Below are 23,941 nucleotides of genomic sequence, written 5' to 3' on the forward strand. Positions count from 1 at the left end.
GTATTCCCCTTTTCACAGCATTATTAATTCGTAAGGTGTAATTAATAAGGGCAACAGTGTTGTTTCAAAGAGGTTCAAGGAATATTTCCCTCCTCACCTGAGGCTTTGCAGGTACGTTGGTCTGCTTCTAAGGTGTAACCATCCTGGCAGTGGCAGCGGAAAGAGCCTCTATCATTAAAGCAGTGCTGGCTACATAGTCCAGGGGGATTGCATTCATCTATATCTTCACAGGTTTTGGAGTCATTACTCAGTTGATAACCCACAGGGCATGTGCACTGAGCCCCAAAGGGGCCTTGGATACAACCGTGGGTGCAGCCAGCATTGTTGTCAGAACAGCTTTCTTGATCTGAGTTGGAAGCAGGAAAAGAGAAAATCAAGACCAACAAAAGTAAATGATAAATTAAATCAAGTAAATTATAACTTTTACAACAAAATAAGTAATCTAATAATAAATTATGCCATGTATATGCATTCTCTAATGTTTAACTGATGAACAACAAAGCATCCACTACTTGTTTGTCTTTAGAGTTGCTACTCTGAGTCACAACTATTTTTTATCTATGTTTGTGGCACATCATAGCTACATTTACCACGCTTTACTAACAACCAAATTTTCCTTTGATTAAGTTTTGAACGAATGAATGGATATTAAAATAATTAATGAAGATACTATGTTTATTGAAAATGAATCAAGTCTATTTTCAGAATTTCTACCGATGATTGAGAGTTTGTTCCTACCTGGCAAAGGCTCATCTGAAAGTTTTGAGAAAGGCAAGAAAGGAAAATCAAAGATCATTTTCAGGTTAATACAGGTCAAATCATACACATGCATGATTTTAACAAAAGAATCCACAGACAAACAGATATCATTCAACATGTTTTTTGTGAAATTATGCCCTTCCTTTGTGATAGATAAGGAACGTGTTCCAGGTTGATAAAGATTAAAAAAGCAGAGAACAGACTTACTGCAGAGTGGAGACTCGTCAGCACCATTGGGGCAGTCAGGGGTGTTGTCACACACAGTGGTGAGGTTGATGCACAGACTGTGGCCAGGACACTGCCACTGCCAGCTTGGACATAGGAAAGGTGGCGTGGGACAATCTTGTTCATCACTCATGTCCCTGCAGTCGTTGTCCCCATCACAAATCCAACTGCGTAACACACAGTTTCCATTGTTACAGCGGAAGAGTGTGGAGGGGCAGGTGTGAGGTGGGCAGGCGTGGTGTTCGTCACTGCCATCCTCACAGTCTGGATGACCATCACATTCCCAGGTAGATGGGACACAGCTCCCGTCTGACTGGCACTGGAACTCGGTCTCATGATGGCACATCCCTGGAGGCCTGGTAGCTGAGATAGATTAGGAGATACCACCGCCAAAATAACACCATTTTATATTAGCAAACTTGTACAATGTCATGGAAGACTGTGTTGTGTTTCAGTAATATACCTATGACCAATGGAAGTAATTAGATACTTACGACACCCTTGCTCATCTGAGCGATCACTGCAATCAAAGACTCCATCACATCGGTAGTATGAGTTGATACATTGGTGACCACTGGAGCACTTGAACTCATTCACAGTGCAGTTGTAGACTGAAAAATCCAGTTGAGTATGTTAAAGCTTCAATATTTCTGTTATTGTGTATGTATGTTAAGCTCAACTGTTGTGCAACACAAGTAATGAGATCATAGACAAAGAAGCTTAACAAATACTTGTTGTATTTCACAGAGCTTTCAATTGACATCTACAACTTTTCAAGCAAAAATTTAGCTGGTAAAAATACTTGTGTCACTGAATGCATGAATGAATGCAGGAATGACTGACGGAATTTATTCATTCCTTATTTGGAGATCTCTGACCCGCTGCCTCTCACAATAATAGGCTAGGCTGGATCTAGTTTACAGTTAAGTAATAGGAAAATCTACATGGGCATGAAACCTGATATTAAGGTCACCAATCTCAACAGATTTTGATACTTTTATGAATACAAGATTTTTTTTCAACTGTTAACCACACTACACAAGTACTTATAATGTCTATGTTTCCAGGGAAAAGTGTTATCCAGAAAGACACTCACCACATCCCTGCTCATCTGCTCCGTCCACACAGTCCCTGTCCCCATCACAGACATAGTTGGGGTCTATGCAACGGTGGTCTGGACACTGAAACTGGCCTGGATAGCATGTGCTACTGAGATCTGTCAACACACATTGTTAGATAACAATGAGCCTGTGAACTAAACTCCAAACTTTTTTGGGCTAATAAAAACAAACTGTACAAGTCTTAGTCTAAAATCATTGACATTTTTTGAAGAATAAAACACTGCTTCAGTGAGAAGCTGATAAATGGCAACTCTGTTGCACTGTGTCCACAGTACCGTCAGTACAGTTCAGACATACATTGTAGTTTTTAGAGTAACCCCATTTTCCTGTAAGCGAGCCTCCTATATGTACATTTATTCCTAATTTAAACTAAAGTCTAGCCAATATTTTAGTAATTATATATATTGGGGAATTTTTTTAAACACTTTATTTGTAATTTAAAGCCTTTTAGTTGCATATATGATTAATCAAAAACTGTGCCTTAAAAATACTTCATGGCATATTAAACAAACTCATCATACATTAATGATGTGCATGTCAACTTATTTGAAGTCCTTTTTTGTAAATATAATAAATTGTTTACCCCTTTTCTTTCTGTTTAGAATGAACAAATGAACAAATTCTTTAGGCAAAACCTCCTAACTTTAAAGTGATAACTCCTGTGGGGATACTCACGGCAATCAGCTTCATCTGAACTGTCTCCACAGTCATTATCAGTGTCACAACGCCAGGTATGTGGGATGCAGCGGTGGTTGGCACAGGTAAACTGATTGGCAGGGCACGTTCCAGGCACCTGTGTAGGGCAATTGTACTCATCACTGTTGTCAAAACAGTCATTGTGCCCATCACAGCGCCATCCTGCAGGCACACAACGCTGATTGGCACAGGTGAATGCAGAGGGGGAACAAGTGTTGTCTGAAAAAAGAGATGGTGATCTTGATTAAACATTAGAATACTGAACTGAACAAAAAACTCAGAGGCACTCTGGTCAAGCCTAGCCAGTATAATAAACTAGATTTACAAAAAAGAAAGCTTTACTGTTAATTCCACAGTTGACTTCATCGCTGTTGTCATGGCAATCGTCAACACCATCGCATCTGTAGCTGTTTGGGACACATTTGCCGTTGCCACAGGAGAAGGAGTTGGCTCCGCACTGCAGTGTGGGGGGCTCATTGGAAGGGTCCTCCACACACGTCTGCTGGTTGGGCGACAGCTTCATGCCATACGGACAGCCACACACCCTCTGCGAGCTCGGGGCTGGGAAGCAGAAGTGGCTACAGTCTCCATTAGGATTTGTCGGTCTGTTGCAGTGGTTGGAACCTAAGAAGGGGAGTGGAGTGTAACTACGAGAAATAAGACTGAGAAGTCAAATGAATAGTGGAGTAGGAAGAGTTGTGAATAAAGCTACTCACCAATCTGAGAGTTGGAGTTGAAAGACTTGACATGCATGATATGGCTGATTCCTCTTCTGATAATGACCATCTCCCCACCATCAGTCTTACGCACACGTACAATGCCACCCAGGCGCCAGTCAGTGAAATATGCATAGCCTTCACGGGACAAGAGCAACAGAGCATAAACTCACTTGCTTCATCTTTCATCAGATCCTGGTAACAGTAATTGCTTTTTTGACATGAATGACAAACGGCAGTTCAAGTGAATGCCTGTGAATTTAACTCCATCTTAATTCAGATCAAAACATTTTTTTTTCTTGTACTTTATAGGGAAGCAGTTGTTTATGCGAGGACTTATTACCTTCAAAAATGGTAAGGCCAAATGGATGGGAGATCTGGGTTATGCGATCCAAGGAAAGTCTGTTCTGTCCATCAAAATTACTGTGCTCAATTTTGTCAAAGAAAGCATCCACCCAATACAGACGCATTGAACTGGGTGGAAATCAAAGCAGAGGCAAGAGTTTAAAATAAACACAGTTACATTATTACTGCTAATCTTAAATCACTGACATCTTGTAAATTCTATGTATGTGTGGCTGTAGGACATTTGGCTCACCTCCAGTCAATAGCTAGGCCATTTGGCCAGCCAAGAGTAGTGTTTACAATAGAAAGGGCATGTGACCCGTCACCCCAAGCCCTCATAATCTTTGCTGGCCGGTACCAGTCCGTCCAAAAAATATACCTGCGAGAGAAAAATAAACATATTCCATTCAAAAATATATAAATAATGTCTACCTGGGTAACAAAAATATATATTTTAAAATAACAATAATAACAACGATAATAATAATAACAATAATATTTGGGATACTCGAATATTATAGAGATTTCTTTTTAAGCCCACCTCTTAGTGTTCACTACAATACTGCCCTTCACGCTGAACTAATCTCTGCTGTTGGACACAGAGGCCTTATGACTTTGAGGCAATTGGAAATAACAGCTTGTGCTAAATAAGGATTCCTTTTATCAGGTGGGGGCTTAATTTGAGGAAATGGGTAACCACCTCTTAAGGTGTGAAACCCGACTTGCATGCTTACTTCTGTAAAAGCTTCACTATCCTTACAACAAAGGAAGTTCCAAATACCTTATTCATATTATCAACATCTAAATAATAAATAACTCTTGAATACTTTTAAGTGCTTTAAATAATAGTAAATATACATTTTACTGCTAAATGTATAATCAATGCATAGCATTCAATAAACAGGAACTTCTGTAGTTCAGATAAATTGGGGCAGCACCATGATACAGGGTATCTGTATCCCTGTTTACCCAAAAAGTGCAGTTTTATAGTTGACCCTTCATTATCTGCTTATCTTGATTTACCCCATGAGAGGATGCACCACGATGGCCCTCGGGTTGTTGAGGTTTTGTATGATAGCCCTCCTGGACTTATCAGCTAGCTTCATGACAGATATGCTCCTATATCGTGGGTCAGTCCAGTAGAGGTTTTTTGAAATCCAGTCGTAAGCCAGGTCCTCCACTCCATCCACTCTATTGGCTGCCAGTGCCTCCCTGCCTGTGCAGATCAAAGAAGTCAGACCACTGTTTAACACAGAGATGAAAGAGGAACACATTTAAATAAATAGGCTGTCAGCTTGCATTTTCCCCATGTGGACCTGACAGTAAAAACTAAAGCTGCTCCAAAAACAACATCTGTGATCAGAGCAGCGGCGTCTTTATATTGTGTGGTGTGACTTCACTTGGATTATCACATTTGTAACTACTTCCACTGCTTGGGTAATAGGTTAAAAGCTACATATTAAAACTGCTTTGTTAAAGATTCTTTATTCGTCTGTCCTACTCATTCTCAGTTCATTAGTTCGAAATTTTAGTTGATCATAGGATCTGTTTTCCACTGTCCATTCCCTCCCCCGTAGTACCAGTCGGCCCCATCAGGCACCCCCTTAACTCCCTGTATAAGCCTGGCCAGATCACATGGTAGAGCTCTCTGCTAGGAAAGACATTATCCAAGGATGTAAGCACAGTGAAAAACACTGAAACATATTAGCTGTTGATATGTTTTCATACTTCACAGCATAGCCACGTTTCGATCGCAGGAACTTTCCCCAGGTATTAACAACCTATTGACGAACTCAGTTCCTCTACCTACGTTTCCACCGGAGGGACCAGGGAGATTGTTTACGATCTAAAAAGTCCCTGCTCGGGGGATAGTCCTTTCTAAAAGTACAGGAACTTTGGCAGCGGGGTTTGTAGGGATGACTGTCACTGATTGGTCAGACACACACGACGTGGCTGCTTCAACTTGTGTACTGCTTCACTCATAAAACAAGTAGAAATCAATTAAGGACCAGTTTAGGAACAGGGGGGGAAATTTCTCTTTTTGTTAACGTTACAGCAGGGAAAGTGATGCATTGTTTTTGGCTTCCCAGCGCACTTTATTATTTATACTTTTTTTTTTTTAAATATATAATTATATTATACTATGGTGACACACTCTTTTAAATTCCTCATGGGTCTAATTTGCATAATCTACATGGTTCCCCAGATGTGGTGGAGACACAGAGAATTACACTACAAGGACTTCAAAATTATGTCCCTGAAATTAGTTCCTCTGGGTTCTAAGTAGTTGGAACATTTGGTGGAAATGGGGCTCATATCTTTCTTATTCCTAATATTATTACAATATTATTATTGTTATGCTCTGCATATGTAAAGTAATAAGGGCATTTTAAACAGTTCAGCTACAGAAACAGACAAAATACCCACCAGTCCCGTCCACTTTCTGCTTATAGATAATATCTTTGGATGTGTCGGAGAAGAAGATAGCATCGTCCTCAGCGCTAAAATCCACTCCGACAAAGTAGGATGGTGATCCAGTGACAGGCAGGATGATGTCTTCCTGAGTAGAGAGGTTAAAGGGGATCCCTCTCACGGCCAGTTGGCTAGAGAACAGCAGAAACTGCCTCACAGCTGAAGATAGGACATCAGAAGACCATAAAACACAAGATACACATTAGTGGCAAAGATATTCAATCTCACTATAACATCAAACAATATCAGCACAAAAGACAGGGTTGAATGACATACTGGTGGTCGCTGCACATGTGAGTTTGGGCTACACCATTAAATTCAGTATAAGTTTACACAAGACACACATTAAGATCTATTATGTTCTCTTACCCAAACATCGCTTGCCATCAGGATGTAAGTCATAGCCCATGCGACATTTGCAGCGGTAACCCAGTCCTCCATTGTCACTCCTGTGACTCAAAACACAGATCTGATCACATCCACCTCTGTCTACACTGCAAGGATTTGGCACTGGAGAAGAAGAAAAAAACAAAAGTTGCACAAACAGTTCCACTAACTATTAAAACTTATATGAGATCAATAACAGATTCTGATCTTCTTCATCTATGACTATTTATAGCTCAACCTTTACAAACACTAGCAGTTACATGGCTGAAAAGTAGGGGAAAATCAGCATTAAACTGTAGCTTGGTATTCCTCTAGCAAAAACTGTGACCATCTCTGCACGCTTAAAGAACCACATTAGACAAGACAAATGGGCCTCACTGAGGGTCTTACCGTGTGGCTGTTTGAACTGATGTATCACTGCTACTCCATGTGGAGTCTGAGATGTACTGTAAACCACTTGAGAACTGCTGTCAGTGAACTTGTTGGCTTTCATCACAGCCATCTTAGTCCAGTCCGTGAAATACACATTATGCTCGAACAGACTGATACCAAATGGGTGTGGGATCACAGCACTTCCATGGACCACCGTTTTTCTATTAAAAAAATGTTTAGGACACTGATTTATTAGAATATGAAGGCATGGATTTTTTCTACTTGATTACTCCACAAAAATCTAGAAATTAGAAATAAGATTTTATGTTTTTATCAAATAAATCTAAAAATGACATGACACATGATATTTTTACCTATGAAGGCCATCGTAGGTTGCAGTTTCAATGTAATCGTAGCGACTATCAACCCAGTAAATGCGCTTGGCCTCAATGTCTAGTGTGATACCAGCTGGCCAGCCCAGTTTAGTCCCAATGATCCCATAACGATTGGTGCCATCCATGAAGGCCCGCTCAAGACCTGGTTGCCCATTCAGTGCCTCCCAATCTGAGAAGAACATATACCTGTGAAAAGAAGAAGAACATGCTTCATCTGTCAGTTTTCTTTGAGGTGGGATCCTTTCATTAAGACTGCTATGTACAGCTGGGCATACAGAAGTAATATTACATGTATTAAATTAAGATAACACATAGGAGGCTTTACTATTTTTAATTAACTTTAGCATCAATTGCATCCTATTATACCCCCAGTCGGGAGGAAGAACTGTACATTAATTTAAGATAAGCAATTTATCTGTAGCCACCTGGCTCTCCTCCCCCCTTGACCAATACTATTGGATTACAATGAGGGCCATCACTTACATTGCTCCTCACTAATCCAACCAGGGCAATCTGCTAATCTCAAACACACACCCCCCATTATTCCATGGCAATGGAGCACGACACAGATACTGTATGTGCAGATCAGGAGTGGATGGACGGATGGAAACTGGGAGATGCTTACCCTACAGTGGGGTCCACCGCCAGTCCTCTAGGGTTTCCAAGGTTTTCAGTGATGAGCGTGACCCGGTTACTTCCATCAAAGTCCACCATGTCAATCCGGTTGACGCTGGCCTCCACCACATACAGTTTATTGTTCACCCAATCCACAGCCAAGTTCTCAGGGTAGTCAACTGATACATTTAAAACCACCTGCATGTTGGAACCATCCATATCCACAGAAAACACCTGTACACAAAAGATGGTATTGTTGTAAGGAAATCAAGCCTTAGGTGGTCCCTGCTTCCAGAAATAAATGAAATATATTAAGAAGGAGGATGATTGAAGAGTGTGGCTGTCAACAGCAGACACAAGCTTTAATGTAAAGGTAACAATAAGAAACACATTTTAGCAAACAGCAAGAGGCAGAGAGGGTTTACTTGTTTGACTGTCTGTTTTCTGTCTTGTTATGAAGCTTGTAAGGTGGTTTTCTAAATACGATAATGGCACTAGTCTCTAAGAATGGAAGCCTTGACATCATGCAGCTATTTAGGGGAGTACTGCTCTTAGCAGCTCTGCTTCTTTTGAAATAAGATCTAAATGTCTAAAGAGCAGGATATTCAACTGACCTGGTTAAAGAGAAATTGAAGATGTGGAAATAGCCTGGAAGTTTAACCTTTCTGGTTGCATTCACATGCCCTGTTTGCACTCTCCCTACTTTTAATCTGACATGCTGCCATGGAGGTGCTTGATACACACAGATGCGATATACACTGATGCCCTGTCAAAGATATGTCCTAGGCTATCAGGCAAGTGGCTGCAGTTCAAACCATGGAGAAGCCAAGGCATAGGCTGAACAAAGACTTTTTAACTGGACAAAGAATGCATATAGATGGACAGTGCCACTGAAAACAAATACGGCATAATTACTTTGAACAAGATTGAGTTACAAAAATTGCACTCTGGTATGTGAACATCATACCAGCCTATCAGACAGGTTTCAAGATTAAGCCATTTGGATTCCATTTCACGTCTACTTCCCCTTCATTATGGCCCAGCCGCACAGGAGCCAGAAGCCATCCCATTATTATAGTATCAACATTTCTGATATTTTAAAGGATAACTGAAAGAATGTTGTCTTGGCCAGCTGCAGTCCAACTCAAGTATATCCTCAAACAAGAAACTAGTTTACTCTCCATAAACTGTTACTCGGATAATGCTCGAAGAAAAACATTGTAGGTAGCATGACTAAATTCTTCAGCCACACTAGCAGCTCCATGCATGCTAACATGCTCACGATAACAATGCAAGCATGTTGATGTTTAGCAGGTATATTATTTATCATGTTATCTACCATGTTATCTATCGTAGCCTGTTAGCATACCAACATTTGGTAATTAGTAGGGCTATCAATCAATTTTTTAAAAACCTAATTTGTCACAAAATTTGCTGTGATTCATTGCAATCAATTGCTTTTTACTTCTCAATATTGAAGCTTGTAATAGATGTTAAAAATATAAGTGCCAGTTGAATTTCAAAACCATCAAGGACATTAAAATTAGGTATCAGATTAGAAGGCAACCATTTCTTACATGGGCTACTATAAATGAAAATTGACAACAATACATGTGTTCCATGTTCAATTGACAATAGTCCTTGCAAATATGAAAAAATACAACAAGGAAAGATTGTCTACTTTCATATAACAGTATCCTCAACCTAGACTTAAAACTGAGGCTGCTACAGCCTCTGAAAGACAGTAATGTGTTAATCATCCTAATTTTCCAACATTTGATATTTTAAATTAATCAAGAAATTAACACCTTCATTTTGACAGCACCAGTAATTAGCACACAATATAAAGTACATTTGAGACTGGGGAGAATATTATTAATTATGCAGGTATTTGGTCATAAACCAAAGTGTTAGACAAATTCTAAATTTTTACCATTATTACAATTCATCCTGCGGGGGATATGAATGTCTGTACCAAATTCCAAAGCAATCCATTTAACAGTTGCTCAAAACATTTCACTAAAAAACCCAAATATCAGTGGGCTTCGTCCTTTAGCTTAACATGACAATTTTAAAGTAAATCATCCAATTGATGTTGAGATATTACAGTCTGGACCAAAACAGTGGAATGACCGACAATGCCATCCCAAGAACCATGCTGCTAAAAAATAACACTGGATATAGATGTGGATAAAAATACCTTATTCTGAATCGTATCAGTCCAGAAGATCTTATGGAGATTATAATGGAAGTCTACTCCCACAGCAACCCCTCTGTTCTGTGAATGAACCAAAGTGCGCAGGCTGTTGCCATGGATGTCCCCTATTAACAGGTCTCTGCCATTAGAAAACACCAAAGTTGGGGCTCCAGCTACAGAGAAAACATACCACAATACACAGCATTAAGAGGTCATTATCTTAAAAAAATAAATAAAATTCAGGTTAGAACTAGATCCTGATTAGTATCAAAACAAGTATCAATTTAGTAGTGTACATGCTCAGCTGAATGATGAGTGGAAATTTACTGAATTATTCTCAGATCCCTGACTGAAGGTAAAGTGCTTTTTAGCCACTGTCATTACACACTCTTGCCGAGCAAAAGGCAAAGAGGTCAGCCTCTTAGTCAACACTCTTTCTATGTTCCACAAAGGCAAGAGACTAACTAAAACAACATTCAGTACGCAACAATGCACCAGAAAGAACTGCAGACGCTCAGTAAAGCAGCCACAGGGGTTGGCAAACAGGAAAGGAGGCTATGCTAATGGGCCTCATTTGGATGGATCATTCACACATTTAAAAATGTGAGGATACTGTATGTAAGACAGCCTATTTAAACAGAGAGGAAATCACACTTACTCGAGACATCAGCTCTACAGTATCTGTGCTGCTCCAGGATGTAGCCCTCTAGACAGCTGCAGCGATGGGAGCCAATCCGGTCCTCACACAACTGGTCACACACGCCCCACATTGAGCAGTCATCAAAGTCTTTAATAAAAATCACAACAGATGAGAATGACACACAGTTGTTTTTTTTGTTGTTTTTTTTTTTGTTTTTTTTTGGGGGGGGGGGGGGGGGGGATTTCACTTTGAACATATGTTGAAGATAACAACATAAAGATGTAATGAGGTGTACTTTACAATACTTTCCCCTTTCCCTTCACTTCTTTTCAATTCAGCTCTCAGACCAGGCAGTTTTTGTGCTTTACTTTTGAGTCCAAACACAGATAACACATTTTATGTAAACTGCTAGATCTTGCAAACCTCATTTGAATTAATTATGCTCTGGTCACAATGAGAATCTGGGTGCACTGCTGCTAGAGTCAATGTTAGCAAGCATGGTGTTATTTGGTTAAAGGTTGTGTACTTTTGTTGTCCTGAAATTAAGTATCTCTTTCACCAACAGACTGATATCCTGTTCTTAAGTACAAAACCTAAAACCACAAAAAAGTTTGAAAAGATTCACCTGGTAACTATTGTTTTAACTACTCATTTACTGAGCAAAGGTAGAAAACACGTCTATTTTGTCTATCCCAACAAATATTTATCATCTATATAAAGAGGTTGCACACAGTTGCAATTAAGTTAATGAAGAGGGTATACCTATACATGAGCGACTATTGTTATTGCTGACAATGTATCCAGAAGGACAGGAACAGGTTCCCCCATCTGGGGAAGGATGACAACGATGCTCACAGCTCAGAGAGGCACATCTCCAAATACCTGACAACACAGAAACCACAATAACAATAAGGAATAAATATACTTACATATAATAATATATGCAGTATAGTTTCTGTAGCTAGGCAGTCTATATTATTAGATGTCCTAAGTACTATATACTAGTTGCATTGGTACTAACTGCAATTGTGTCCAGCAGTGATGTTGGTTTCATCCTCTCCCACCGGACAGTGAGCCGTCCCATCACACAGATGATCCATAGGAATACACAAGCCAGAGGATGGACACGGCCATTCCCCTGGGTAACACTCCCGTGATACATTATCTATGGACAAAACAAACCCATCATCATCATCATGTCTGTGCAGGCTTAAGCATATAAAATCAGAAAACAAGACAGCAGAGAGTTTTACATGTGTCACACTGGTGGGCATGCAAAGATATTCAGAGTGTGAGGTATGTATTAAAGACTAGCAGCCTTATCTCCACAGGAATGTAGTGCTGATCTTAAGAAATTTGTGACTAGGACTTCATTGTCAGGGAAATTACTGTCACTTTAAATCAATGCAGGGGAGTGGAGCTTTTGGAGGGGGTGGGGGGTCACGGAGGGCTTCTGCAGCCCATCCTCTAAAAACACACACTCTTCACAGCCGTGTGGAGGAATTCTAAAGCCCTTTGGGGGGCTGCGCAATCTTGTGCCACAAAGAGGCATTTGAATAACACACTTAAAGGAGCACAGGCATAGCGTCTTGCTAGCGTGAACCAACCATGGAGACTGGAGATGAATCAGGCTCACACAGAGAGCTCGGGTTGTTACCAATTCTGGTGTTCCTTAACCAGCTAAATGTCTAAAACTTCAGGTCCTAATGGTAAAAAATAACTACAAATATGACAACCAGTTTCCAATTGCTGTAATCATACCACAGCCTTTTTCATCTGCGTTGTCCTCACAGTCGTCCTCTCCATCACAAACCCAGACTTGGTGGATACAGCGGCCACTGGGGCAGGTGAAGTAGTTTCCTTTACATGTTGGGTATGCTGCAGGTGATAAGGACACTATTAATACACAGAAATTAAGAGAGTAACTCAGATTTGACTGAAGGAGAAGAGAGGGTAGGGAGACAGAGGCTACATACTGCAATTTAGCTCATCACTTCGGTCCCCACAGTCATCGTCATGGTCACAGATGTACCGTTGAGGAACACACATTCCATTATGACATGGAAACAGGCCTGTATTGCAGTGCTGTGCTAAAGAAAACAGACCAGAAGCAGACAAAAAAGAACCATTTGGTGATGATGTAATGCCATGGATAGTTTTGCAAGTGAAGGCTGTTGTTTGGGAGGGGGGCCCGGTCCTAAAATTGGCTGGCTACTTACTGCAATTTGCCTCATCAGAGCCATCACGGCAGTCAAGTATCTGGTCACATCGTTGGGTCCGGTTGTAGCAGGCCCCATTAGCACATCTCAGCTCTGTACACTCACTGAATTCTGAAAGATTAAATCATCATCAGGGAAACAGTATGCATTCAAGTCAGCCTGACAACTGTGTTCTTTTCAGCTGTGAAAATGTGAAAAGCTTAGCGAATGGGGAGGATAAGAGACTAAAATTTAACGCCACCACCATAACAACAGCAGTCGCCGAAGCATTCTTTGAGCAATTGTGAGATTACCACAGTGTGCAGTGCTGTGAGTCTACCATGTCGGCACAATAATGGCATAGCAGCTGAACTTCAGCTTGACTAATCCACCAAGGAATCTGCAATCAACCTCTGACAACAAGAAGCATATTGTGGCCCATTCTGTCAGTCAACGAGCCTCTTAATCTTAACAAATTGATTAAAATGCCACAGGAGCCTGAGATAAAAAAAATAATAAAAAGAGGAAACCACCCTGGAGAAGACTTACGGCAGTTTCTCTCATCAGCCCCATCTGAGCAGTCTGCCACACGGTCACATCGGTATTCTCCTGGGATGCACACCCCGTTACTACAGCTGAACTGGCCACTGGTGCACGTCCTTCCAGCTGGAGAGATATTGGACAGAGTCACGTAAATATTACGTATTTGTACATATAGGCCTCACAGATCCTTTGGCTTATTGTTCCAAACCCACATAACATAGTTATACCAAGATTTTGCACAATTGTACAATTACAAGTAAATGGGTGAAAATGATTCTGAAATATAGCATCTTGGATTGCAATATTTTAGTTTAAATAATTGACAAATTTTATTTAAAATTAAGATAAAGTTTCAATAAAGCACTAGACCAAGCAGGCAGTGAAAACATATGTGATGAACAGTGTGTTTTATCTGACTTTGAAGCTTCTGTGGATGATTTTTAAGGGAATATACGGGTTCAGGTGGTTAAATATCAACTTGTGAAGGACAATTAGAACAATGATTTGGTATATTTTCCATGAAGAGCATCGGTTCGTAGTAGTCGTAAGATATACTTACGACAGTGTTGCCTCTCATCTGAGCCATCCTCACAGTCTTCCTCATCATCGCAGACCCACACATCCGGGATACACTCACCATCACTCAAACACTGGAAATGACTGACATCACATGTTACCTGAGCTGTGGGAACACACACAGAGCATCTCATTATTATTATTATTCGAAAACTTAAGTTAGAAGTTAGTTAGTTAAATCAGGATTTTACAAACAAAGCATATATTAGCAACATATAAAATATGAGTTGATCATATATGTAAACTAATTTAAGATCACCTCCATATATGACACATGCTACTAAATTACTAAATCTAGTAGTATAGAAAGCTCTTAAAATCAGCTCCATCATAACCTGTGACTGCATAGAAAAGCCTCTTCAATCAGTAATATTAATAATATTATAAAATACCATGAAAAGGGCAATTTTCAATAAAGGCAACTTTTACTTCAGTAAATTTGAGTAAAAAAGATAAGTATAAGGTCTGAGCACCTCTTTCACGGCTGCTGTAAACTTGTGTTCAAGCTGGAATGACACTCACTTTTAAAGAGGCATTATAAATATGCCATCCGTCTCAGGTTCTGTCTATTGTCCTACAGTTTGATATGATGAGTAACTCACGGCAGTCCTGTTCATCAGAGTCATCCACACAGTCTGATGTCCCGTCACAGTGCCAGTCCCCTGGGACACATCGGCCCGTCCCACAGCGGAACTGCCCCAGTTCACATCCTACACACAAACACAATTTTACACATTTCAGCGCTTAAATTCAAACTTTACCTTACAAGATTTTACAACTTTAATCCACAGTTATTGTATTATTATTATTATTGTTGTTATTATATTTAAAACTTTTGTCATCTTGTCCATCTTAGGGCCTTATTGGGCTTCTTATGTAAAAAAAAAAAAAAAAAAAAGAAAAGAAAAAAAAGAAGCATGTTGTTCACAGCATTGACAAGCTTTGGAGACAAGCGTGCCAGCCATCCCCCAGACAGTTACACAACCTTCACCGCATTCATCCCGAGCCTCCTTTTGATGTTCTCACTGAGTGGCATCTGTAGAGATAAGGTACCACCACTCTACCCTGACGTTTTCCAGGAGAGATTGATTCAGGCAGCATAGTTCAGTGGCAGAGCACTCCATCAGACCCGTCCAAATAGGAATGTGCAATTCTGATTGTCTCTCTGACAGCCTGATTTATGGTGCATGCTGTTCCTGTCCCGTCTGAAATGTAATTGGAATAAATAGTGGTACTGGGTGGTACCACAACCATTTCAACCTAAATTCTTCGTGAGAAGAGCTGTGAAGTGGTGATTAGAGGTGAATGCTTGGGAATGGTGCTCTATCTCTGCCCTGACAGATCCGGTATTTTAGAAACATTCTTCATTCTTGATCAAATATCTCCCAACATTTGCAGAAATAGCCTACAAAAATATTGGGAGTAGTTATCTAAAATAAAATGATATAGTATGTGATGGCTATAGCCTTATAATTCTTCTATACTACCTTAAAGCCACTACTAATAAGAAAATTACAGATATGCTGTGAATTTTTTTCATTTTTACAGGTGTGTTTAAGTGAGCAACTATGACAAGTAAAAAACTACTAAAACAGACATGTCAGTTGGCTATGAATCAGCAGCCTATTGGCTTGATAAATGCTGCATGAGTGAGACATTGATTGTAATTAGAGTCGGGGGTCTATCATTTCCTTTACGTAATGTGCTCTTTTAAGATGGATCACTTCCACAACAGCTGTGGGGTCAGTGCCAGTACCACTGCTCTAAAAGCCTTGCATACACTCATATCAAGAACTTTGGCCTCAGATTAATTAGCCAGCAAACCACCTAACTGCTTTGCAAACCAACCCAGCAAAACAGGCTGAATATTTAACTCCTTCAAGCAGCTACGCAGGAAGTAAACCTTTTTTCCTGCTCAGTTTACTAACGATAAAATTGCTTGCAATCGGCTCAAAGGGAGCCTTTGTTGCAGGGAAGTAGTCCCAGAGGTTTCAGCATCATCTATAGCATGGCAGTATAGACAAGTGTTGCATACAGTACATGAAAAGTTCGGGGCTGGACTGAGTTTCACAAAAAAACTATATTTCTCCCCTCAATGAAGAGTGATCACTCAAATACATGAACTTAGTGGATGTCCACACAACAGGACTACGAAGTTTAACAAATGTGTCACTACAACAGTAACTATAAAGTATTTTGTAAACAGTTACTTGTATAGAAGTTTATCATATTATCCTAACAAAACAAACAAAAAAAAGAATGAATGATATTAATAAGATGTCAGAATGAAAATCTGCCTTGGGAAAGATCAAGATGTTGCTATACATTCAGACCTGGGCTGACAACTTAAGAGCACATATGCCAAGGAGAAACCAATCTGCTGGAGGCTTTCAAATGCAGCCAGTGTTTCCTCACAGTATTACTTCTGGGAAAGGTGACAGATACACTGAAGCTGATCCTTTCAACAGCACTATCTTGTGCGGGGGTTCTTCTTACGTTCTGAAAAAAATGTCCTTCTTTGTAACTTTTCCTTTATCCTCAGATTTCTGTCTTCTTCCTGACAAAGTTTGACCATGTCAGTCAATAGTAGGAGGTGGTGAAGGCCAAGTGGAATGGCACAAATCTGCTATTAAGAATGTAATGTCTGGGTCTGATGATTGTTGCTTTTAATTAATTAGTGTTTTTGTGTAATTTGATGTTGTCCTTTCCCTTTTTTCTACCCATGTCTTTTCTAACTAGCATCTTAAACCCACAGCAGGAGAGGGCACTGCAGTATCCACAGAGGAAGATAAGGAAGGCCTACTATTGTCCAACAAAGAAGAGCAGTAGAGGAATTTTCATTAGAATGAAGCCCCCCGAATGCCTAAAACCCCATTGGGAAATTACAATGGCACAAAAGAGGTTCCAGCAGGGATGCAAACTCATAACTGGAAGTGTCACCCTAAAAAGCCGCTTTAGAGATGGACAGCATACAGCAGAGTGCAGTAAGGCATGCTTCCTGTGATAAACTTAAACAAAAGTGTCCCTCACAGCCAACTATTAGGAAAACACCTGTCCACCTCCACAAACACATCTCTTTCTTTTCACGTGGGGCGCTTGAAAGATGTCTTCAAGATTTCGTCAGTACTGTCTTGTTTCGGCACGGCCCTCTGCGTTCACTAAATGTGCAGAGAAAACGGCTGCTTGGCAGCATGAAATACTGGACCTGTCGATGCTGTCAGAGTGGAGTGCTGCTGCCTATTTCATATGGAAATCAATGCAGCAGAATGCAGTCAATTGCCAAACAAGTGACTTTGGCTCTTACTGCTACACACAAAACAGTGAAAAACCAAGGGGCTTTGGCAATGGCATGGGAGCAAAAGGAAGAAATAAATGGAGTGTGGAATAAAGCCTCGGTCTAGTTAGAGTAGAAAAATCAGATTTTTGCCTTGACAAAAACATGGGTGAAAATAATCATAAATTAAGTTGTCACTATGCAATGAGACAGCTTACTGGATAAATTTGTTTTCTCTGTACAGTGAGTCACAGCTAGAGTAAGAGAGCACCAGGAAAAGACAGGATATGCCCTCTATTTGTGCCAACTATGTTCCGCTTTCTAATGCAGTGTTACTGTTGTGCAAGGATTTAGGCTCCTGCACCGGAAAGAAGTGGGCATGTGTAAGGTTTAACATGCACATGCTGGCAAAGTTTGAGTCCTGAGAAGACATTTTTAACTGTGTCATTACAGACCACAATTACATTAACAAACATTGTCAGCTGTTTTCCCTTTTCTGTTTTTATTCCTCCAGTGAAACAAAAACGTAATGAGTAACAAAATGTATATATAATAAAAGTTCTTACTGTGCACTTAATAGATTATCAGGATTTCACTGGCCAATAATTAATGGAAGTAACAACTCAATTTACAGACAAAACTTGTCTGAACAGCAAAAATGCCAGAAAATAGTTAACAAACCAGAACCGTGACATCCCTTCAGAGTGTTACATTAGTCATTAATGCCAGTGTAAGCATTCTGCAACACTATCAGTCCTGAGTGCTGGATAATGTGTTACAGAAGGTCATGGATTAAATAATTTATCAAACTAAATTATTGTTGTGGAGAGATTAGAGAAGGTACCCTCTTCCCTCACAATTAAAAAAAACATAAACAAGACATTTCAAATTTTTCTTAGTGTATTATTAAGTGAGACATCTACCAATCTGACTCACATATCATCAAATAGCCTTCCAAGAGCACTTACTATTCATTTAAAGGTAAAGCACTGAATGGTTGCTTACACTTCAGGTTAAAGATAAATGATGGAACATCACTGCAACCTACAAGACACAGCATGCGTCTGTTAATCACAACAAATCCGTACTAATAATCGACATGAACATGCTGACCAAAGTCTACTGAGATTCTGTGGTTTTAGTCAAGTCATCACTTTGTACACCTCAGCTGTTGGCAAATTTCAGCTACAACTACTGTACTGTGACTGCTACAACAGAATCAAATGCTGAGGGATTTTTTAAAAATGCTACAGTTTCAGTGTCAACAAGGTTATATTGTCTTTTTGGCATCTACAGTCCAACATTTCTGTTTTATAAGGCAATAGATCAAGGACATTTCATAATAAATTCATTAGAAAGCTGTAGCTGTGACATTCCTCTTGGTACCGTTTTTTTTTCTGAACTCCAAACAGCTCCTTAGGTAGAAATGGCTCCATTCTGCAGCAGCTGCAGTGTAATTAGTTGCTTGATTCACACTAAGGAGCTTACATACTAAGGGTTGAGCAAAAAGAAAGCAGATTACAATTTGAGAAGTAGGATCTTGCTGGGCTATACAAACAGACAAACACACGACTGTCATGTATAAAGAACAGTATATTTGGTCATTTCCTGTGTCTTTGTCTCACGTCAGAAAATAAAGTTCTCAGTTGACTTGGAATCAGGTTTGAATCAGTGGTGTGCAGCGTAAAATCTGCTCCACTGAATGAGATTTGTACCAGCAGCTCTCAGTGCTCACAGATTGTCTGTAAGTCACATGCTCTTTTCTGTTACCTAGCAACAGTAAAGCTCAGGCAAAAGTTCCTCCAGAGAACTTCCAATCTGTCTGAGGAAGGCTTTGTGCTCAACCTTTAAAGTAATACTATGTGGCAAAACATGAAGCTCTGAGGCTAATATTATTCCACCAAGCAGCCACATCAACATGACTGACAGAGATGGTGTAATTTTATTGAAATAGTGGCACCGAATCATCAACAAAGTTATTTTCATGTGCACAGCTGATTGATCCTCTTTGACTCCTATTTTTTTTTTTAAACAGAATTGTTAACCGCTGGATGGACAGCTTAAATGTGTGATAAAAAACAAAAGCAATTTTAATTCAGCAGCAATTCCAACTTCACTACAACATTATAGGTTTGTTTTGATGAGCAACAAGTGCACTGGATGAATCACTAGTGGCACAACAACTCTGCAGGTCCCCAATATCTCATTCAGCTGACAGCCTGTGTGAACAAATAAAAAGAGTAAATACAAACTCACTACTTACCTTCAGAATGGCACCAACTAACACAGTATATGAAGACGAGAAAGAGTTTAAGCATCAGTGCTCTCCACATTCTGGCTGGTCCGTCCAGCTCCGCTCTGCAGATGGAGGAGCTGTAGGGACTGGGGCTTGGATGCTGTTGCTTTCCTCTGTCTGTCTTTCTTGGCCCGCTAGTTGATGAAAAGGGGCGTGCACAAAGCACAGGACAGCCGCTCCCCCAACCCAACCTCGGCCCTCCGAATAAATCCCTCAAGCCCTGGAATCTGCATAATGCCAAGCAGGTCCCAAGTGCCAGTAATTTCTCAGTCACGGCGAGCTACCGTCACTGTTTATTTACTTTAATCTGGGGATACTTCCTGGCTCTAAGTGAGGAGAACAATAGGAGTACCCCCCAAAACATATTCAATTATTAAAAACTTTAAATTGTGGGTCCTGATCAGGCTCAGACACGACACGTAATCTAAATGTCAATGGTTCGAGTCCGACCGTAACCATGTTGGATGCTTTTTACACACACACACACACACACTCTCTCTCTCTCTCTCTCTCTCACTCTCTCTCTCTCTCTCTCTCTCTCTCTCTCTCTCTCTCTCTCTCTCTCTCTCTCTCTCTCTCTCTCTCTCTCTCTCTCTCTCTCTCTCTCTCTCTCTCACACACACACACACACACACACACACAGTAGGCTAGTAGTGCAAGGTTCATTGCAAGTCATTAATAGAATCAAGGCATTGTGTTAAAAACTGCGTAATTTGCAATAAATTTGTGATACGGTATACAACGGACGAATTATAAAGTCCGCATGAACATATTGATATTTCCACATTTTACAAGCGATTTGGGAATTAACGATAGCTCTACACAGCTCAACTCAAAAACTCAAATGGAGAGTGACAATAGATCATCATAGGTCACATGAAATTAAACATCTGAGAATGTGCCAAACTTTAACATAATTTAGGCAGCAATAAAGAATATAACAACTTGTGCCAGCATGTGTTTTCGACATGGTCCATCCCTTCACTGTGCTTCTGGTAGCTGGTTAAGAAGATAGACAGCGCCATCTTGCGGCCGAGCACCTGCACCCACCCTAACCTGCTGCTGCCTCTAAATCAGAGGAGAGGACAGTCATTTGTAATTTTTAATTTTGTTTAGACAGAGACAGTGCACAATAAAATATTAACCTTGTGTAAAACAAAAAGAGGTGCATTGAGCCAGGTTTTAGCAGACGTGCTGTTTTCCGCCCGTAGTCCTAGGGCAGGTAGGTCCCAAGATGGTTGCCAATAGCAACCGAGCAACTGGAACGTGGAGATTCTGTCTCCATGAAAAGTGGACCCGAGTGGACCCGAGGCCTGAGAGGGGGAAAGTTATTAGTCCGTGATACCTCAGGAGCAAATTTCCTTCGCCTTTACTTATCATGACAACTCCACAGAGAAATACAGAAAACTTGGTGAATGCGGAGTGCAAAAACACAGAGGTGAGTTAACTTAAAAGTACAACGATCGGTAGTCATGGTTACCAAGAAGTTAAGGTTCTCCCGATAATGTATACAGTTATATGGTGTTATCTTATATTTTGTAAACGTTACTTTATGTTACATAATTATACTTTATCTTAAAGTTGTAAATAAACTTGAAACTTGCTGGGGGGGAACTTTGATAGTTAAATATTTACTTTTTTCACCGTTTACTGTCCTCTTTTTTTTTTTTTTTTTTTACTGTTATCTGTTACTGTCATTTGTTCTTTTTTAACCTCACCTTTAAGTGTCCTTTTATTGTGGGGCTGTCATTTTTTTAACATTAATTTTAACCAAATAACTTACATTACCGTCAAATATCCTTTTCTTCTTCTCACATGATTTACTGTTGTTTGTAACGCTAACTCACTTTCCTCTAAAAGTGTATTATAGATATTTTTGTTTGTTTATGTGTATACATCTTTACCTCAGAATTAAGTTAAAAGGATTACTTTATTTCTTTCCACCACTGAACATAAACAGTTGTTTATGTGTATACATTCATGTATTATACATGACTGTATACACAATGTAACACAATGTAACGGAGCATAATGTTACTTTTATAATGTATTACCATCATTTACTATTTTATACTTACTTTTTCAGGTATTTCAAAAATTGTCAGTTTCATTGTTTGACCAGATTATTTTCAAGAGGTCACAGTTCTTTGAAAAATCTCATTTAAGGGGTCTTTGTCAAAATGTTTGTGTATTTCAGATTTAAAAAATGAAACTTTAGGTTTTGAAAACTATCATAAATAAATACATGATATTGGTATTAATCTCAAAATCTCTCAATAACTATTCCAAACACTACTTTAATAGCTTTACTAAGAGGCTACCAACACTTACTGTCATGACTTAACAGTTTGTTTTCTATCTTTTTTTCTCAGTGCGTGGACAGTATTCAGAAGTTACTGGAGAAACTTCGGAATCTTCCTACAGGGGATAAATCAGACACAGAGATGCTGTGGTCCCGGATAGATGAACAGTCAAGTTTGATCTGCATGCTGAAACAGAGAGCAGATGAGCTGCTTCTACGATGTCAGGCCTTGCAGAAAATCAATACAGAGCTTGAGGAGCAAGTAACGGGCTGTCAGAAAGAACTAGACAGAGAAAAAAAGAAAACAGAGATTATAGAAAGAAGATTTATGGATTTAGCTGCCAACAATCAAGCAATTATTGCTTTCATGGACGAGCACAAAAGTCAGAACGTGCAGTTAAAGCTGAAAAACAAGCAGCTGCAGTCAGAAAATGATTCACTTTTCTCCCAAAAACTACAAGATAAAGAGGTGGTTGTTCAAAAACTTATGCAAGAAGTCAAACTGCTAACAGAGAAATACACAAATAAAGAAAATGAATATCGGTAAGATTTTCGAATTAACATCAGTTATGAATAATGCTAAAAGTCAATCGACAGAAAATGAATCAGCAACTTTATTTTTTATAAATCTTTTACGTAATTGATCCATCAAAACTGCCTCACATTCACTGGTTCCAGTTTCTAAAATGTGGGGCTGTTTCTTTCTCTGTTGTCCTTATAAATTGATTATTGATGATTGATTATTGATTATATTTGGCTGTTCTGAGTGCAGGCAATTTCTTTAGGACAACCTGAAGACATCACTGTTGGCTCTGGGAAATTGTGATGGACATTTTCCACAAATTCTTAACACTTTATGGACTTAAAAGATGAATTCCTTATTCTAGAAATGGATTCAAAGATTAATAAATAATAAAATAATTATTAGTTGCAGCTTTGACAGTTTAATATGTAAAATGTACTTTATACTGATCATTTGAATGGCACATGTTATATTTTGATATTAATTATTTATATCATATTTGTGTAACTTTTTAGGGAGAAATTAGCTGAATATCAGTCAAAACTCTTGGAACAAACAACAAAGCATCACACCAAGGAGGCATTGCTATGTGAACAACTGCATGATGTCAAGAAACAGCTTGGAGAATTTTCACAGAGGTGCAAAGGTGGGTACTAAACATTTGGTCATTGCATTATGTGTTTCAAAATACAAGCACCGGTAAACTTGTGGCCTTTTCACACTCAGACCTGAAGCTGCAGCTACAAAACACTGGAGTGGAGAACGCCTTGAAGGAAACCAACATGAGAGAAAGCATAACAAGCCTCACCAAAGAGAAAGACAAATTATTACGTGTTTCTGTGGAAAGAGGGAAAATAATACAGGTGACTGTTTTTTCTTGTCTCTAAAACCACAACTCAGCTGCACTGAATGCATTTGTCTCTTCATGTATTCACAAACTGGTCTAAAAATTACAGGAGAAACAAGAGGAAATGCAGCAGCTGGAGAAAAAATATAAGGAAGAGAAAAAAGCCCGGTCCAAAGCAGAGAGCAGGTAAAATGTGTATCCACAATGCTTCACATGCACTTCTGTTTGGAGAAAACCTGGAGTACAATAAGTAACATTCCTATTTGTCCGTGACCTCAGGTTTGAACAGGAAGCACAAGCTGTTAACGCAGATGTAAAAGTGAAGTCTCTCCAGTGTGCTCTTGATGAATTCAAGATAACGCATGAGAAGCTAAATAAGGTTAGTTGAAATCTTCAATTTCTAAGAGTGATATTGTCAGTGGCCCATACAGAGATGACGACA

At 39.5% G+C, this 23,941-nt stretch overlaps 2 protein-coding genes across 2 annotated transcripts in view; one reads left to right on the forward strand and one right to left on the reverse strand.

The window, feature by feature from the left end:
• Positions 1-20,060, reverse strand: part of lrp2a (low density lipoprotein receptor-related protein 2a) — a 48,022-nt gene extending 27,962 nt beyond the window's left edge. The window contains 28 exon segments of the mRNA XM_062431454.1: positions 98-346; positions 739-753; positions 967-1,347; positions 1,479-1,595; positions 2,081-2,200; positions 2,781-3,020; positions 3,144-3,425; positions 3,518-3,655; positions 3,861-3,991; positions 4,116-4,241; positions 4,886-5,078; positions 6,290-6,493; positions 6,704-6,844; positions 7,112-7,314; positions 7,468-7,674; positions 8,114-8,337; positions 10,304-10,473; positions 10,959-11,087; positions 11,703-11,822; positions 11,962-12,105; positions 12,702-12,818; positions 12,917-13,030; positions 13,160-13,270; positions 13,688-13,804; positions 14,241-14,363; positions 14,860-14,967; positions 19,795-19,964; positions 19,966-20,060. Of these exon segments, the coding sequence (XP_062287438.1) occupies positions 98-346; positions 739-753; positions 967-1,347; positions 1,479-1,595; positions 2,081-2,200; positions 2,781-3,020; positions 3,144-3,425; positions 3,518-3,655; positions 3,861-3,991; positions 4,116-4,241; positions 4,886-5,078; positions 6,290-6,493; positions 6,704-6,844; positions 7,112-7,314; positions 7,468-7,674; positions 8,114-8,337; positions 10,304-10,473; positions 10,959-11,087; positions 11,703-11,822; positions 11,962-12,105; positions 12,702-12,818; positions 12,917-13,030; positions 13,160-13,270; positions 13,688-13,804; positions 14,241-14,363; positions 14,860-14,967; positions 19,795-19,964; positions 19,966-20,060 (4,489 nt within the window).
• A 1,145-nt stretch (positions 20,061-21,205) lies between these two features.
• The window catches only part of zgc:172182 (coiled-coil domain-containing protein 89), a 2,856-nt gene continuing 120 nt past the window's right edge, over positions 21,206-23,941 (forward strand). Inside the window, exons 1-6 of the mRNA XM_062431297.1 lie at positions 21,206-21,265; positions 22,200-22,672; positions 23,168-23,298; positions 23,379-23,515; positions 23,609-23,685; positions 23,779-23,878. Of these exons, the coding sequence (XP_062287281.1) occupies positions 21,206-21,265; positions 22,200-22,672; positions 23,168-23,298; positions 23,379-23,515; positions 23,609-23,685; positions 23,779-23,878 (978 nt within the window). The remainder of the gene's footprint in view (positions 21,266-22,199; positions 22,673-23,167; positions 23,299-23,378; positions 23,516-23,608; positions 23,686-23,778; positions 23,879-23,941) is intronic.

Source organism: Scomber scombrus, chromosome 13 (genome assembly GCF_963691925.1).
Source record: "Scomber scombrus chromosome 13, fScoSco1.1, whole genome shotgun sequence".
NCBI classification, from domain to species: Eukaryota; Metazoa; Chordata; class Actinopteri; order Scombriformes; family Scombridae; genus Scomber; species Scomber scombrus.